At 38.4% G+C, this 19,100-nt stretch overlaps 1 protein-coding gene across 2 annotated transcripts; it reads left to right on the plus strand.

The window, feature by feature from the left end:
• Nucleotides 1–61: 61 nt before the first annotated feature.
• ANKRA2 (ankyrin repeat family A member 2) lies at nucleotides 62–14,355 on the plus strand. 2 transcript variants are annotated; one of them, XM_008991944.5, is made up of 9 exons: nucleotides 62–598; nucleotides 2,991–3,406; nucleotides 4,399–4,557; nucleotides 8,652–8,717; nucleotides 11,022–11,119; nucleotides 11,617–11,742; nucleotides 12,337–12,403; nucleotides 13,214–13,294; nucleotides 13,834–14,355. In XM_008991944.5, the coding sequence occupies exons 2-9, from the start codon at nucleotides 3,322–3,324 to the stop codon at nucleotides 13,887–13,889; spliced, it is 738 nt and encodes a 245-aa protein (XP_008990192.1). In that variant the 5' UTR covers nucleotides 62–598; nucleotides 2,991–3,321; the 3' UTR covers nucleotides 13,890–14,355. The 2 variants fall into 2 exon arrangements, with proteins under 2 accessions (XP_008990192.1, XP_002744917.1); XM_002744871.6 differs by having other exon boundaries at nucleotides 2,991–3,393.
• Nucleotides 14,356–19,100: the final 4,745 nt, after the last annotated feature.

Below are 19,100 nucleotides of genomic sequence, written 5' to 3' on the forward strand. Positions count from 1 at the left end.
CAGCGCAAGCTCCGGAGACTTACGCAGCCCGGCGGCGCAAAGGCGATCAGGTGGGCAGGGTGATCAGGCATAGGAGGCGAGACAGGAGGGGGAGACTGGGGCTTCCTGTGCTGTGGTAACCCAGAACCATCAACTCAAATGACCCTGTATGTGTAGTATTCCGGCAACATGGGCCTTGGAGCGTAACAGCATCAAAAGAGAGAGAGAGAGAGAGAGAGAGACAGACAGACAAAGAAAAAAAAGTTAAAGTCTCAGCTGCATCGCTGCAGAACGTTTTTTAGCCAGAAGGCGAAAGAAGAAATCGGAAGTGACGTCGCGGCCAAAACAAGCCCGGGCTTGGAGGCCTGTACAGAAGTTGGCGGCAAATGGGAAGACTCTACTCGTTTTCTGCTGTCGTCGGTGGTCGCAAGACCCTGCACTCTCACCGGGTCGGCCTCCAGCCTCTGTCCCCGAGATCCGCTCGCCGCGGATGAGCGAGAGTTTCTTCCTGGGACTTTTCGGGCACAGTTGGTCATTGGCGACAGAACGGACTTCCTTTCCTACCAGAGTCTCCCCTCCAGCGGGCTCCTTTCTCGGGACACTGGAACACCTGTCGCCTGTGAGGCATCATTTATTTTCATAGCACCTTCCTCACCTTGTAGGATAATTCCAGGATCAGGAAAAAACGAGGGGCTCTGTTACTAGCATCCACGGGAACTAGCATAATTGCCCACTTTGTCTCTTTAAATTCTCTATCCCTTCATCCCTGGGCTCTGACAGATCGAGGTGAACCTAGCTATTGATTGCCTTACCCCCTTTTTCTCGCCACCTCCTCTCCTCTTCTAAGTCATGTTTAGCCCTCACCCCCCGCCTTCCTCTCCTGTTCTTCAAAATGTTGGCTTGCCAACTTTGCTTCTCATCTCTAGACTGGTGTGCCAAGATAAGCGTTCTTTTTCCACCCACCCCCTCCAGCTAAGCACATTTGCTGTTCTCCTCTCCAAGACCTGTAATTCCATCTGTAAACCCTGATTTGTAACATGGAAGTTGTTTAGCGCTGGAAAGAATATTAGACCTATTTCAACACCTTTTTATAATAGATGAATTTCAGAAAACTTGTATGATTTATTTGTCCAGAATTCTCCAGCTAGTTAATAGCAGTGTTGAGAGAGAAAAGCCAGGTCCAATCAGCAAATGTTAGAAATAGAAAATATTATAGAAAAAAAATTGTTAAAGTTCAGATCAGAAAACATTTATGGAGTACCTGGTAAGACCAAGTACTGTTCTGTGTGCAAAGATTAGTAAGAATGGTCCCCATCCTAGGGGAGTTTTCAATTTAGATGATGTTTACATGGAAATTTTCAAGAGAGTGGTAAATGTTAAAATAGAGCTATATGCAGGGTGCTCAGAGAGCTTAGGGGAGTTGCACTTAGCTAACCTTGATAGGAGAAAGGGGGAGATGGTTCTTCCCTAGGAAACACGGTTCATATTGTCCAGTTCTTTTAAGACGCATGGACTAATGCATTGCATATCCATCTCCATTTGAATCACTGAACGAATTTTTTTTTTTCTGGTTTCCTTTTTGCTCAAATGTTTTTCTTACTATGTTGTTTTTTTTGTTTTGTTTTTTGGTTTTTGGTTTTTTTTTTTTGAGACAGAGTCTTGCTCTGTCGCCAGGCACCAGGCTGGAGTGCAGTGGCGCGATCTCGGCTCACTGCAACCTCCGCCTCCCAGGTTCAAGCAATTCTCCTGCCTCAGCCTCCCGAATAGCTGGGACTACAGGAGCATGCCACCACATCCAGCTAATTTTAGTATTTTTAGTAGAGATAGGGTTTCACCATGTTGGCCAGGATGGTTTCGATCTCTTGACCTCGTGATCCGCCTGCCTCGACCTCCCAAAGTGCTGGGATTACAGGTTATGTTACTATCAGTTCTCTCTGGTGGAGGTTTTGGCTTTGTTTAGTGCTGCCTCATTTTAATGGTCAGAGTGATGGAGTCAGAAGAGCTGGGTGAGCCCTCATAATTCATGAGCTTCCTGTTTCTCCTCTCTAAGGTGGACATATGATTACCTGACCTGCCTACTCAAATGATTAAGGATTAATTTTTGAAAATGTTTTTAAAATTGTAAAAAGCTGTTATCTGTAAATGTATGATTTGGCGACCCTTGCTCCACTGTGTTCCTGATGCATTTTTCTTTTAAATCCAATTCCAATTTTAAAACACCCTGCACCCTCTCAAAATTTCTAAGAGGCTATAAACTCTAACGTGGAAAAAATTAACTGTATTTTATTAATTTTCTTCCTGTCCCAAATGGTAATATATTTGAGACAATTATATACATCTTGGAATGCCAATCTACCTACTTTATTTTTCATGAAAACTTACATTAAGTTGCTAATGCTTAATCTGAACAAAAATTAATAAATGTACCTTCAGTTCATCAAAACCAAAGCTTTGTCTTTTCACGGTCTAGGAATCGCAGGTGTTATAGGTAACAATGCCAATAAACTTGGGTACAACATGAATTATATCATTTCTTAAATTCAAACTAAGGGCTACCTATGTAAACATTAAAGAACTAACCCTAGGTAAGAGGTTAAAGTTTATTTTCATTGTTAGCCTGATCTTTTATCCATTTGGCAATATTCAGGTATAGGAAATGGGAGAAACAGTAACTAAAATTTATTGGAATTTAATGACGAAAGTGAGAATGTCACTGTACAGTATTTCATTTGGTTTTTACCAGAACCCTGTAAGGTTAATGGTGGTATCCCTATTTTATAAATGACACTGAAGCTCAGAGGGGTTGAGTAACTTGTACAGGTCACACAGCTAATTAATGGCAAAGCTTAGATTCATACCCAGGTTTCTCTACCTCTGAACATTATATGCTTCCTATTATGTATAGGTGCTTACAAGAGCATTGTTTCGATGCTTGATTGAAAATGATTATTTTGTGGATTTTTACCTAAGTTGATAGGAATACTTTTATTTTTCTAATTTTTTTCTTTCAGATTTTTAAATATTCAAATTCCAATTTGAATATCCAACACTGGATACTGCTCTGATAAAACCAAGAGGAAATCATAAAGAAATGTTTTAATTATTGAATCTACACAATTGAAATCATGGCTACATCAGCAAATCTGGATATTGGAGCCCAGCTTATAGTGGAAGAGTGTCCCAGCACTTACAGCCTAACTGGCATGCCAGACATTAAAATAGAACATCCACTGGACCCAAATTCAGAAGAAGGATCGGCTCAGGGTGTTGCCATGGGAATGAAATTCATATTGCCTAACCGATTTGATATGAATGTGTGTTCTCGATTTGTGAAGTCCTTAAATGAGGAAGACAGTAAAAATATTCAAGATCAGGTTAACTCTGACCTGGAAGTGGCTTCTGTCCTATTTAAAGGTTGAAAGTTATGGTATAAATATCTGCATTTGTTTTTGTTTTTGTGTATTTGGTTTTTTTCCCCAATCATGAGATTTTGAGTTTGGGAAGACAGTTTAGAAGTCATTTTTTAATATGATTTTGGAATCTCACAGAAACCAAAATTAAAATAATTTTAGATTATATAATATCTAACTTAAAGAAAGTGCATGTTGATTTTTTTAAAAACACTTCTTGTTTAATATTTGTTTATTTACAGATTCTCTAATGAAGTTCCCTATTATTCCTTTTAAAATTGTAGGGCCGGGCACAGTGGCTCATGTCTATAATCCCAGCACTTTAGGAAGCCAAGGCAAGCAGATCACTTGAGGTCAGGAGTTCAAGACCAGCCTGACCAATATGGTGAAACCTTGTCTCTACTAAAAATAGAAAAACTAGCTGGGCATGGTGGCGCATGCCTATAGTCCCAGCTGCTTGGGAGGGAGGCTGAGGCACAAGAATTGCCTGAACCTGAGAGGTGGTAGTTGCAGTGAGCTGAGATTGTGCCACTACACTCCAGCCTGAGCCACAGAGTGAGACTCCATCTCAAAAAATAAAAATAAAATCATAGGGAAAAAATTCTTGTTCCTTTAGGAAATGAATTAGCTTAATATTCATTCCTGAATATTCCTATTCCATAAATATTTGATGTGTATTCACTTTCTATGCTTTAATGCAGTGAAGTCTGTCATCATGCTCTAGATTTACTTGATACCCTGAATAATAAAACTATTCTCTTAGGAAAACATCACTCAAGAATAATATATTTTTATTCTAGAACTTTTTCTATGGTAGTATAGACTTTTTAAAACTCACCACTATGCAAACAAGGAAGTGTGAACTTTTATGACAAAAACAATTTAGTATCACTTGATAAATAGTTTAATTGAAGCTATTATATCTCATGTATTTCTTTTTAAATGTAGACATTGACATAGAACTCTAATTGAAATGCTTTTAATGTGTTTAAATTTGTTTTTTATTTAGCCGAATGCAATATCCATACATCTCCTTCTCCGGGAATTCAAGTAAGGCATGTCTACACTCCCTCTACAACAAAGCATTTCTCACCCATCAAACAGTCAACTACTTTAACCAACAAACACAGAGGAAATGAGGTCTCTACCACACCTCTGTTAGCAAATTGTAAGTATTTGCCACTGATGTATTACTGTATTCTTTTTCTTAATATAATACTTTCAAGAATTTGACTTTAAAACATTTTCATTAAATGCATATTCTCTGGATAAAGAAAATGTGTGTATTACACAATGGAAAACTATTCAATCTTAAAAAAGAAGAAAATTCTTTCATTTGTAACACATGGATGAACCTGGAGGACATTATGCTAAGTGAAATGAGTCAGGCATAGAAAGACAAATACCATAGGATCTCACTATATGGGACATCTGAAAAAGTAGAACTTAGTGGAAGTACACAGTAGACTTGTGTTTACCAGAGGCTGGGAGAGGGGAGTAGATGCTGAAAGGGTAGAGATACTGATCAAAGGGTGCAAAGTTTTTGCTAGACAGGAGGAATACTTAATATACACAATGGTGACTGTAATAAAAGTGCACTGAAGGCTGGACATGGTGGCTCACACCTGTAATCCCAGCACTTTGGGAGGCCAAGGCTGGTGGATCACTTGAGCTCAGGAGTTTAAGTCCAGCCGGGGCAAGATAGCAAGACCCTCTCTCTACTAAAAATACAAAAAAATTTAAAAATTTTTAAAAATATAGCCAGGTGTTGTGGTGCATGCCTGTGGTCCCAGCTACTGAGGAGACTGAAGTGAGAGGACACTTGAATCTGGGAGGAGCAGGCTGCAATGAGCCAAGATTGCACCACTGCACTCCAGCCTGGGTGACAGAGTGAGACTCTGTCTCAAAAAAAATAGAAAATAATGTATTATATATTTCAAAATTGCTAAAAGAGTAAATTTTAAATGTTTTCAACACAAAAAAATAAGTATGTGAGGTGATAGATTTGTTAATTAGCTTTAATCATTCCGCAATGTAAACATATATTAAAATATCCTTTGTACTGCATAGATATATACAATTATTATTTGTCAATTAAAAACAATAAGTAAATGCATATACTTAAGCTTTTTGAGGGCTTAAGTGATATCCTAGTAGTTTTAGCAGTTGAAAACTTTTTTATATATTATTGCATTTTTAAATATTTCATGTGGGGGCCAGGCGCAGTGGGTCACGCCTATAATCCCAGCACTTTTGGATGCTGAGGTAGGAGGCTTACTTGAGCTCAGGAGTTCAAGACCAGCCTGAGCAACATAACAAGACCCAATCTCGATTTTAAAAAAAAATTGTTTTTAAATTAGCTGGGTGTGTTGGCACACACCTATAGTCCCAGATATTCAAGAGGCTGAGGAAGGAGGACCACTTACTTGAGCCCGGGAGGTCAGGGCTGCAGTGAGCTATGATCCATACCGCTGCACCCCAGCCTGGGCAACAGAGTGAGACCCTGATTCCAATCAATCAATAATAAATAAATAGTTCATGTGTTATGTTTATCTGTTGAGAGCAAATACAGATTAAAATATTAATTATGAAAACTTAACAGTTTTACTATAAAAATGAGTTAATAAATAATGAGATAAAAATTCTGAGCCCTTTGAAATTAAGACATTGTCAGTATTTTCATGTTCTTGGAGTTCAAGCCTTCACATTTTACTTATAAACTAGAGCACTGATAAATAAATGATTTTATAGTAAAAGCTGAGTGATTTGAACTGTAATTTTGAATTTGAATGTAATGTGAATATGAAACCACCTCTTTTAATACCTTGAATCCACTTTTTTTTTTTTTGAGACAGAGTCTCGCTCTGTTGCCAGGCGCCAGGCTGGAGTGCAGTGGCACAATCTCGGCTCACTGCAACCTCCGCCTCCCAGGTTCAAGCAATTCTCCTGCCTCAGCCTCCCGAGTAGCTGGGACTACAGGCACATGCCACCACATCCAGCTAATTTTTGTATTTTTAGTAGAGACGGGGTTTCACATCGTTGACCAGGATGGTCTTGATCTCTTGACGTCGTGATCCACCCGCCTCGGCCTCCCAAAGTGCTGGGATTACAGGCTTGAGCCACTGCGCCCGGCCCACAATTTTTTAAATGTAGAATCATTCTAGAAGAAGTAAAGTTTTTCTATTTAAACTACAAAATATTCTATGTAGTATAAGTATGTTAAAAAGAGAAAAAAAGAAAGTGTATTTATGTTAGTCACTGTGTTTGAGAATAGAGTATAAATGTATCTGTATTCTAAAGCATGACGAAATCTGTGTCTTTTCTTTGGAAATGCTAAATCCTTCCTGATTCTGAGTCACATACTGTACCAGTTGAGCTAGGAAGTATCTTCCTCTAGGACTCTCACTCCACCTGTTGGCCATTTCTGGTTTACTTATATAAATTTGCATAGGACACCCAATTGCTTTTCTTTCTGTAGTAAGGCCATCCAATCATATCACTGAAGTCAAATGATCAAATGCTACTAATTTTTAAGGAGAACGCTTCCTATTTAGCACTGTCTTAAAGAAGTTGTCTTAAAATAATCCACCACAGAATTTTTGAGCTAAAAACAAATACCTAAGATCATTTGATTCACATCTCACATGTTACAGACAAAAATGTTTAATCAGTTGTCCAAGGACACACAGCTAATTACCCACAGCTAGGCCTACACTCAAGAATTTACTCTCAGGCCAGGAGTGGTGGCTCATGCCTATAACGCTACCACTTTAGGAGGCTGAGGCTGCTGGGTCTCATGAGCTCATGAGTTGAAGACCCGGGCAACATGGCAAAACCCTGTCTCTACAAAAAATACAAAAATTAGCCTGATATGGTGGCTCCCACCTGTAGTTCCAGCTATTTGAGTGACTGAGGCAGGAGGATCGCTCGAGCCCAGGAGGTCGAGGCTGCAGTGAGGTGAGATCACACCACTGCACTCAAGCCTACGTGACAAATCGAGACTCTGTCTCAAAATAAATAAATAAATTAATTAATTAATTAACTCTCAAGGCCAGTTTTTCATGTATGACTTCATTCTTTGTAATAAAAAAAACCCATAGAGTCTCAAAATAAAAATATTTAAGACCATAATGGAGTCAATCAATAAAAAGACAAAAACAGTGTCTTTGTGTCTTTTAGACCTGTCTTCCTCATAATTTTAGATGCAGAAATAGCATTTTAAAAATTAAATACCTAAACCATTTCTTCAGAATGGATTTCATTGATAATAAAATATGTAGATTTAAAAAAAACAAAACAAAAAAACCAGGGCATGGTGGCTCATGCCTGTAATCCCAGCACTTTGGGAAGTCAAGGTGGCAGGATCACTTGAACCCTGGAGTTCAAGACCAGAGTGAGCAACATGGCAAAACCCTGTCTCATAAAAATAAAAATAAAATTGTAGATACCGGAATTACCTTAAATGAATATGAATCAATTCTCAGATACAGAGTGAGTACTTGTAATTTTAGGATACTTTTTTTTTTTTTAAAGAGACAGGGTCTCGCTATGTTGCCCAGGCTGGAGTACAGTGGCTGTTCACAGGCGCAGTCCCACTGCTGATCAGAACGAGAGTTTTGACCTGCTTCATTTCCAACCTAGCCCGGTTCACACCTCCTTAGGCAACCTGGTGGTCCCCTGGTCCCGGGAGGTCACCATATTGATGCCGAACTTACTGCAGACACCCGATTGGCATAGCACACTACAGCCCAGAACTCCTGGACTCAAGAGATTCTCCAGCCTCAGCCTCCCTAGTAGCTGAGACCATAGGCATGCGTCACCATGCCCGGCAATTTTAGGATACTTTTTTTTCCCCTGTCGCCCTGGCTGAAATGCAGTGGCGAGATCTCAGCTTACTGCAACCTCTGCCTTTTGGATTCAAGTAATTCTCCTGCCTCAGCCTTCAAGTAGCTGGGATTACAGGCACATGCCACCACGCCCAGCTAGTTTTTGTATCTTTTATAGTGATAAGGTTTCACCATGTTGGTTTCAAACTCCTGACCTCAAGTTATCCAGCTGCTTTGGCTTACAAAGTGCTGGGATTACAGGCATGAGCCACTGCACCCAGCCTTAATTTTAGAATACATTTTAAGTTAGATTTTTAAAACAATAAAATTATAGCTTTTGTTTTGGAAAAGAAAATTTTGACACAAACATGAACTGCAGGATGATGCAAATGTACCCTGTGGATAATGCATGAAGCATTTTATGATACTGTTTCAGCTTTGTCTGTTCACCAGTTGGCTGCACAGGGAGAGATGCTCTATCTGGCTACCCGTATCGAACAAGGTAATAGCCTTTTAAAAAATATTTATTTAAAACAAATTCAATAGGATTTATTAGACTTGTTATTGTTTTATTTTAATATTAGAAAGTATAAAGACAAAAACAAATAGTTGCATAAACTCACCAGGCAGATAACCCAATGAATAGTAAAAAAAACAAAAAAGGGAATATAAAGCATAAAAGTTCCTTTACCACCCTTGCGTTTTCCCAAAAAGCAAGCATTATAAGTTTCTTATATTTTCAGAAAATTTTTATGGAAAATATTTTTATTTATGTTTCAGGTTATGTGTGAGAATGTGTACATGCTTGTTGTTATTTACGCAAAAGGGAAAATATACACTACATTGCACCATTTGACACTGAATATTGTGGAGAGCTTTCCATATAAGCACATATTAAAGACCTATTTTATTTTTATAGTTCCATAAGTGTACATTGTATTGCATGTACATGTTCTATGTTTTGTTTTTGTGGGTTTGTTTTTTTTTTTTAGATGAAGTTTTGCTCTTGTTGCCCAGGCTGGCATGCAATGGCACAATCTTGGCTCACTGCAACCTCCGCCTCATGGGTTCAAGAGATTCTCCTGCCTCAGCCTCCTGAGTAGCTGGGATTACAGGTGCCCACCACCATGCCTGGCTAATTTTTTGTGTTTTTAGTAGAGACAGGGTTTCACTATGGTGGCCAGGCTGGTCTTGAACTCCTGACCTCAGGCGATCCACCTGCCTCGGCCTCCCAAAGTGCTGGGATTACAGGCATGAGCCACTGCGCCCGGCCTGTTGTTTCTTTTTTAACTGCCCCTCCATGTCGTGGTTGATTCCAGGTTGTTGCTATTAAGAAACAATGTGTTGGCATTCTTTTAAAGTTCAGATATACTTTAAAACTTAAAGTTTATCTATAGGGCAGATCCTCACAAGTAGATTTGTTGGGTCTAGGGTATATGAATTTATATAAATATAAATATAACCAGATGTGTGTCCTCACACCAAAGCTAGAGTTTCTGCTTCCCCGTGCCTTCACTGATACAGGATATTAGCAGACTCCAAATTTTGCTAATCTGACAAGTGAAAAATGGCATCTCAGAGTAGTTTCATTTATATTTTTTAAGTTATGGTCTACTCCAGTTCTTTGTGTGTGAACTGCCTGCTATGTATTGGTATGTAAACTCCAAGGAAATTCGCTTTTGTTGTTGTTGTTTATGTTGCATATAGGGTTCCCTAGCTTGTCATTTTTCCTTTGACTTCCTTTATGGTATTCTGAAAACCTTAACGTTTGTAAGTCATAAATTTATTTTCTTCTTTGTGACTTCTGGATTTTGTATCTTGCTTAGAAAGGACTTCCCATTCCAAGATTATAAATAAATATATTTTTTATTCTAGAATTTCTGGGATTTCCTTTTTATGTTTCAATCTTTAACTCATATGGAATATGTTTTGTTGTAATGAGGTAAAGATTTAGCTGTACTTTAAGTTTCAATTGTTAAAAAGCCAGTTGTCCCAACACTGTGTATTGAATACAGGGAGTCCGATCAAAAAGCTTTATTTTGCTTAATCGTGTCATTTTTATAAGAAAGAATCATTATATTTCTGTTTATTTATGAATATTTGGAGGCTTCTTCAATCTACTAAATAAATGTAGGGAAAAGGCTGTGGACTTAATAACTAGTAGACAATCTAGGGAAGAAAATGGGGTTCAAGGTAGAATTGCATGGTACTGTATTTCAGACTTCCTCTTCACATTATCTGTCATCCACATAGCATTATGTTAGCAAACCACAAGAATGAGAGAAATTCACAGGCGGCAATGTTAGCTGTGGAGTAGAAGATAGCTTTAATAAGATTCAATAAGTTTATAAATTTCTGTAATGCTGAGGGCTATCATATAATCTCGTTTTTATTGTGATCCTCCCAACTATTCATTAAGGTAGGCAGGGTATTCTGTATATTGAAGAAATTAAGTGTCTTATCCAGGGTCACATGGCTAGAAAGTGAGAGAGCCAGGATTCACACTCTGCTCTCCTGATCCTGAGACCAGTGTTCTCTTGACTGCCTTGTACCTGGCATTATGTCATGTCTGGTAGTTTATGCTTTAAGTAATATGTTCTCTGAACCCAACTATATACAGTGAGGCATATTTTAAAACATTCAGACTACAATTTACAACAACATGCAGTAGGACACCAGTGAAAAGTCAGCAGGAAATGAACTTCATTGAGTATTATAATCAACTCTTTGGAATGCCAGTTTTTCATAGTGATATTAAGATGTGGTTGTTAAATTAGATCACAAAAATTGCTTTTCTTTTAAATAGAAAATGTTATCAATCACACGGATGAAGAAGGATTTACTCCTCTGATGTGGGCTGCAGCACACGGGCAAATAGCTGTGGTAGAGTTCCTACTTCAGAATGTAAGGAAAATGCCTCAGAAAATGTATATGTATAGTTACCTAAGTTCAGCTGAGTCTTTAGTAGAGTTTTTATATCTCCAGCCAGCTAGATATAGTAGTAGAGGATACCAAAAAAAGTTTAATGCTTTTCATATTCTCGTGGATCTTGGATCTAGTTGGGAAGGCAAGACATGCAACAGTGAGAAATAATTCAACGCTCAGACCCCTCTAAGTGCCACAGGAACAGGAGTACTGTCAGCTTTGTAGGAGAAGGCTTCATGGAAGAGCTGTGACTTGACTCCAGAGAGAAAGGATAGTCAGGATTGATATAGGACAGAGGAAGGAAGGCATCCAGACAATTTCAATAAAAGCACCCATGAGTAAAATTTTCCATTATTTCTTTATTAAGCCCAGAACATTACTAGGCTTAGTGTTGGACTATAATTGTTGTTGACAGGAATAACAGTATTCTTGTTTAAGCTAATTGAGAAGTTTTTTATCTCAACTTCCCATACCAGGGTGCTGATCCCCAACTTTTAGGAAAAGGTCGAGAAAGTGCACTGTCATTGGCCTGTAGTAAAGGCTACACGGATATTGTCAAAATGCTGCTTGATTGTGGAGTTGATGTAAATGAATATGATTGGGTAAGTGTGTGATACTAAATTTAAAATTACTCTAACAAGTTTTAGAATTTATTTGGTTTGGGAGAGATGCAGTAAGTTTTATTAAAGAAGAAACAGACTGGGCATGGTGATGTACACCTGTAGTCCCAGCTGTTTGGAAGGCTGAAGTGGGAGGATAGCTTGAGCCCAGAAGTTTGAGGCTGCAGTGAGCTTTGATTGCACCACTGCACTCCAGCCTGGGTGACAGTGAGACCCAGTTTCTAAAAAGTAAATAAAAGAATAAATAGGGGTCCAAAGTGGCTCCCGCCGGAGGTCATGGCGCTCGCGAAGGTGAGGTCATCAGTTCAAGGCTAACCTGAGCAACCTCATAAGCTCAAACTGATTGGCAAAAAAAAAAAAAAAAGAAGAAATAAAGAAGAAGAATTAATTAGCTAAGTACCTAGAAGAAAAAGTTAATATTGCAGGCTCAATTATTAGTTCTAAATATTCTTCAAAAAAATATTAAAATTACTTTAAATGATTTTATGTCCAGTTCTAGTAAAACTTCTCACAGCAGCATTAAATTACTTGAATCTTGCTCACCCTGAAAAACTGAATCACGTTTTCATTTTACAGAATGGAGGAACACCTCTGCTTTATGCTGTACATGGAAATCATGTAAAATGTGTAAAGATGCTCTTAGGTAAGCAGATAAAAGTGAATATTATTTAGAAAATGCCATGCAAGGTCTTGATTTTATTTTTTCAACCTCGCCTCCCCGGGTACCACTCAGGAGAATCATTATTGTTAAATACATGAATCTTGCTGCTCTTCACACCTGGAGCACCTGCCAGCATGAAGTTGCCCATGTGAGAAGCAGCTCCATCACATCCCACACCTGCAGTTGGACCTTTTGTCCTTGTTGCTTTCATTTGGGGGGGTCATATGTGAATCCACTGTTGTGGCCGGGTGCAGTGGTTTCATGCCTGTAATCCCAGAACTTTGGGAAGCCAAGGCAAGTGGATCACTTGAGATTAGGAGTTCAAGTTGCCTGACCAACATGGCAAAACCCTGTTGCTATAAATAATTCAAAAATTAGCCAACCAGGTGGGAGCCTGTAATCCCAGCTACTCGGGATGCTGAGGCAGGAGAATCACTTGAACCCCAGGGGCAGAGGTCACAGTGAGCTGAGACTGCACCTTTGCACTACAGGCTGGGTGACAGAGCAAGACTCTCGAAAAAAGAAAAAGAAAGAAAATGAATCCACTATTGCTTTGTTTTTAATTGTGTAGGAGTTTCAGCTGCTCTAGAGGATGCTGTTAGTTTGAAGTGTCTTCCTTCCAATCCACTGAAGTAAATTCTGAGTATCCCGTGTGCTCTGTGCTTTGTCAGACTATCCTAAAAATGTTCTCCAAACTGAAAAATCTATCCAGCTATTTGTACATGAGCCAATAGTAGACAGACCTATCCACGTTTTCATTTCATTTATGTAGATTTTTCTGTTTTGGTATAGAAAATGGGGCTGACCCAACAATTGAAACTGACTCTGGATATAATTCTATGGATCTAGCTGTAGCCCTGGGCTATAGAGGTGGTAAGTATGTTGGAACTCTTGTGTCTCATCTTAGTAAAGCTGTTTAATAGTATAAGCCAGTATTCCAACCCGTTTTTATCACTATAACCTTAAAACATGTTATCCCAACTCCTGACGTACACTTTTAACTGTGGGAAAAGTCCTTAAATTCTTAGAAAATCTAGAAATGAATTTGCTACTGTACTTTTCACCAACCCAAATAATTAGTTACTAGAGGGTAAGAGCACACCTGTTTATAAGATTTATTTCATATTTTGATAGCAGACTATTTATAGGGCAACCTTAAGACAATCTTGTATTCCAGACTCTCCTTCAGTTTCAAAAATATAGAAACTAAGACACAACATCCAGTAACTTGGACAGTTACTCAGTGACAAAAGTTTTAAGGTTTTAAAATATTGCATTGTATTAGTGCCCTCAGGCTATGCATGTATCCTACTTAGAAATGACTTTATTTTAGGGAAATATTGGGGATAAGTTAAATTTGATAGTTTTTAGATAGTCATTATGCTATAATCTTGATTACCTGTCTGTTCTAGTTCAACAGGTTATTGAGTCACATTTGTTGAAGCTGCTTCAGAATATCAAGGAGTAGACACGGTCGTCAGGAAATGTCTGCCTTTTTGTTTACTTCTTGGTTCTTAAAAATGATAGGTTTGTTTACTTATAAATTTTTACTTCAGTTGCAATATTTACTGTTTTTTAGTAGGTTTTAATAAATATTTCTCTGAGTAATTCACTGGTTTATAATAAATTTGATGTTAATATCCTTTTTATAATATGTTTTACTTTGTATTTAAAATTATAAATTAATGTTTCATGGCATGTACATTTTTATGGTACAGATAGTTATCATCAGTCTTTGTATGAAGTGCTGTAATTTGACATTTTCAGAAATTATTCCACCCTAGACATCTTCACTCGTATATTAAAGTCATTGACTTTATATAGGGTTTGCTATAAATCCCTAGAAAAAAAATTTTGTTATTGTTGAATTAAAAAGTGCACAGTGTGGTTGTTTACAAAATGATATTATAAATAAATAAAATACTTTTTCGTCAGTTTGCTTGCTAGTTTTTTAAGTATATAAGATTATTGGAGATTTCTTTAGGATTTTTAATTTCACTCTTCTCTCCTGCCATAACACTTCATTAGATACAGCAATATCTGTAATTAAAATAAAGTGAATGTAAGCCAATCAACAAAGACTTATTGTCATTTCTAGAAGTATATTTAAAATATTTTTCTCTTTTAAGGAAGTTTTTCAGTAGGAAAAGACCTCTGTGAAGAGAAGTCAATTCTTCAATACGAGTGAGATATTCTCTAATGCCACAAAGGGAGCACTATATAAATCTGTGTTTCACAGAAATCATGAAGAGAGAGCCATGGGTTAGAAGTTGATTTGACCACCGAGTGTAGGATTTGACTTAGATCACTTCATCTGGAAAATAGATGTTTTGTCAGTTATGGTTCTTGGTTGTAAGCTGCATAAACTTGGTCTAGTTAATCTAAACAGAATGGAAGCATGCAGAATGGAAGAAAAAGCTGAAGAAGGAGGCAGTCCCAAGGAATGAAAAGCAGCTAGGGATCTCAGTCAGGAAACCATGGCCAGGCATTTTTGGATGCTGTTATTATTATGTTTAGCTTTAAACCCCTTGTTTATCATTCTGCTCAGGATTTACATTCCCAGGAGGCAGAACTCTATTAAGCATGGCATAGAAATTTACTGCTGAGTGGGGAGAAAAGGGGGTGACTGATTAACAATAGCCAGCATTGCCCCCAGACCACAGGGAACGTGGCAGCAAAGGTTACCCAAAGGAAAAGCAGGGGGGAAAGAAAAACAAAAATGTTTACACCAAATGCAATGTAAATAGTATGTAAGACCCAGAAGGGTGGCTCACGCCTATAATCCCAGCACTTTGGGAGGCAAAGGTGGGTAGATCACTTGAGGTCAGGAGTTCAAGACCAGCCTGGCCAACATGGCAAAACCCCATCTCTACTAAAAATACAAAAATTAGCTGGGCAGGGTGGCACATGCCTGTAATACCAGCTACTCAGGAGGCTGAGGCAGGAGAATTGCTTGAACCCAGAAGACAGAGATTGCAGTGAGCTGAGATTATGCCACTGCATTCCAGCTTGGGTGACAGAGAGAGACTCTGTCTCAATAAATAATAAATTAAATAGTATGTGAAAATAGTACTAGTGTCTTACCCATTGTCTGTAAGACATATACTTTAAATGGATTTTCTAGCACTCTTGGGTTTACCTAAAACCATTTACCCATTTGGTTTCTTTTCTTAGTAGTGGTACTTATCCATGAAGTATTGGTTTCTATTCATATGATACAGTAACAAAATTCAGTGATCCATTTGGGCACAGCATGATGAGTATTGCTTGCAAGTGCTTTCTCCACTGAAGAGCCACCAAACAATCTATGCCAGAATTGACTCTAGCATAACCACTTCACACCCAGTCTGACTCAAGATTGACAATCAACAGATCGCAAAATTCTCAGGCCTGACTGGGGGCTGCACTGTCGGCTTCCCTGGTTCTGAGGCTTCAGACTTGCACTGAGCCACGCTGCCAACTTCTCCGGTTCTCCAGCTTGCAGTCAGCATGTGGTAGGACTTCTCTACCTCTGTGATTGTGTGAGCCATTTCCTCCTAATAAATGCCCTTCCACATGTCCTATTGGTTCTCTCTCTGGAGAAACCTGACTAATATAGCATGTAATTCTTCATTGCTTTGAGGTTGCATATAAACAAACAGATTAAAATAACAAAACAGAAACAAAAAAGACTAATAAATCAGATTCTCTGTCAAGTCCCACCCAATAAAGAATAGGTCTCCCTTATTCATCCACCAGAGGTAACCAAATAGACTGTAAAAGCAAGTCCCCAATCATTATTTTGTTGCTACCAGTAGGGAATAAGTTACTGAAGGTGTACAAACCGGAAACAAAACCAAGTATGAATACGTAAAATCAATAGGCCAAAAGAACTGGAGAGCCAGGAAAGTTTAAGTTCTGTCACCACCCAGGTTTCGCTTCAGAGGTCAAGAAAAGATGTGCAGGAAAATCAGTTCCTTGGGCTCAGCCAGGTTATCCTCTCCAACATCTCAGTGGATGACCTTCAAAAATGATCATGTGTAATTTCCAAAAGGTCACAAGACGTGACCCTCTCATACACATAAACACATGACAAGGAATTTATTCTACTCATTAATTAAGAAAACAATAGGGCCGAGCGCGGTGGTTCACGCCTGTAGTCCCAGCACTTTGGGAGGCCAAGGTGGGTGAATCACGAGGTCAAGAGATCGAGACCATCCTGGCCAACATGGTGAGACCCCGTCTCTACCAAAAATACAAAAAAATTAGCTGGGCATGGTGGCATATGCCTGTAATCCCAGCTACTTGGGTGGCTGAGGCAGGAGAATTGCTTGAACCCAGGAGGCGGATGTTGCAGTGAGCCAAGATTGCAGCATTGCACTCCAGGGCAACAAGAGCAAAACTCTGTCTCAAAAAAAAAAAAAAAAAAAATCTTCAAATTAACATGCAACTTCACTAATTCGGAGACCTTGAATACATAGTAAAGATGGGTCCAGGAGAGGAGGCTCATGCCAGTAATTCCAGCTCTTTGGGAGGCCAAGGCAGGTAGATCGCCTGAGGTCAGGAGTTTGAGAACAGCCTGGCCCATATGGCAAAACCCTGTCTCTACTAAAAATACAAAAATTAGCCAGGCATGGTGGCGCATGCCTGTAATCCCAGCTACTCAGGAGGCTGAGGCAGGGAGTAGCTGGGAGACAAAGGTTGCAGTGAACTGGTATCGCACCACTGCATTCCAGCCTGGGTGACAAAGTGAAACTCTGACTCAAAAAAAAAAAAAATAGTGAAGACTGATTCAAATTACATTTTTCTAGATAGTCTTTGAGTGGGCTTTGTCCCTTCTGACATGGAAAGGACATGGTGGCATGACCTTTAACTATTTCCGTAAAAACCAGGCTGGGGTTAAAGTAATCACCCTTGTAATTAATCGCCCTTCTTTCATTACCTGAGAGGTGTACCAATGTAGGTGCCCTGAAATGTTGGTGACAACGCTTTTCTTACATCACCCTGCTGACTAGACAATGAAATTCACTCGAGTCACCTACAGCAAAAGAAACTACAAACTACAAATCTGAGTGAAAAGGTTAATGTTTTTAATATTCTTGATCTTTACAGAAGCATGCCAATAGCTTAGATATATATATATGGAAATTGTAATGGATGATTTTTTTAACCATTAAATGGTAAAGACTTTTAAAGTTTGTAACTTTGAAGTATTCTCTAAAATATAAGTTAGCCGAGCATTGTAGCTACTCAGGAGGCTGAGGCAAGAGAATTGCTTAAACCCAGGAGTTGGAGGTTGCAGTGAGCCGAGATTGCACCATTGCATTCCAGCCTGGGTAACAGAGCGGGACTCCATCTAAATATATGTATGTATAAATATATATATATTTATGTTGGCCTTCTAATTTTTGGAAAATACTCTTAAGGTTTCATTACCATATTTTTTTATCTTTATATGTACAAAAAGTTAAAATTTGATATTCTTTTGTTCGAACAAACTGGTTATAACCAGTTGGATATATATACATACACTACATATACCTAAATGTTTTGTGCAAATTATATTATTGGATATTTATATTTCTATTAATTGGCATTGTATTCATAGCTGTTAAATGATTTGTTGTCTGATGAATAAAATGTTTACAAATATGAGAGTTGTAAAGTAAATAAAAATAGAATGAGGCCAGGCGCAGTGGCTCACACTTTAATCCTAGCACTTAAGGAAGCTGAGTTGGGAGGATCACTTGTGGCCAAGGTTCAAATTTAGGCTGGACAACATAGCAAGACCCTGTCTCTACAAAAACTTTAAAAAAGTAGCTGGGTGTGGTAGCATATGTCTGTAGTCCCTACTATTTGGGAGGCTGAGGTGGATCACTTGAACCCAGGAGTTCAAGGCTGCAGTAAATTATTACCACCCCACTGCACTCCAGCCCAGGTGACAGAATGAGAATTGGTCTTTTGGAAAAAAAAAAAAAGAATGAAGGGCAGGACTTTATAACATCCGTCAGTTATAAAATTCTTAAATTAATCGTTTTTTTTCTCTTAAGTATTTTCTGTGACCTGTTCTCATATTTACATACCTACTGAGAGCTTTAAAAGTTATCACCTGACTCCTTTGTAGTAGATACTACCAATGAAATTCAAATTGGTAGCAATAACTTTTTACGTTTTTTATTGTCTAGAAACTTTTATAATATGTGTGTGGTTCTATAATAAAAACAACACTAAAGATATGAGAAAGAACTATAGCATGATTGAAACGTTTTTAGGTGTGCATTTAAACAGGAAATACAACCATTAAAGAAAAGAGGTACATTGCAAAGAGAATTGTGTAACTATTCTTTGATTACAGTAAGCTTCAAAGGTTTATTCTGTCTTTTGTATACATTTTCCTCTTCAGATAGCAAAGCCCTTCCTGTTAGAGTAAGAGCCGTGTGGTGCCAATTGTGTGCCCAGGAATGCAATCCACATGCATTATGCCATGTCACTACCTAGAAGCCAGAAACGATTGCTGGGGATTTTGCACTCTATGGAATTGAAATCTAAATCAGATCCATATTATTACACTGGAAATAGACTGCTGCACACTCACTGCCTACTGAGATCTCTTCTCTGTGAACTGGAGTTCAGACCATTGTATGATACATTTGCCCCATGTTCTTTTTTTATTCATAAATTCAGTGAAATTGTTCTCCAT

This window comes from Callithrix jacchus, chromosome 2, assembly GCF_049354715.1.
Source record: "Callithrix jacchus isolate 240 chromosome 2, calJac240_pri, whole genome shotgun sequence".
Lineage (NCBI taxonomy): Eukaryota > Metazoa > Chordata > Mammalia > Primates > Cebidae > Callithrix > Callithrix jacchus.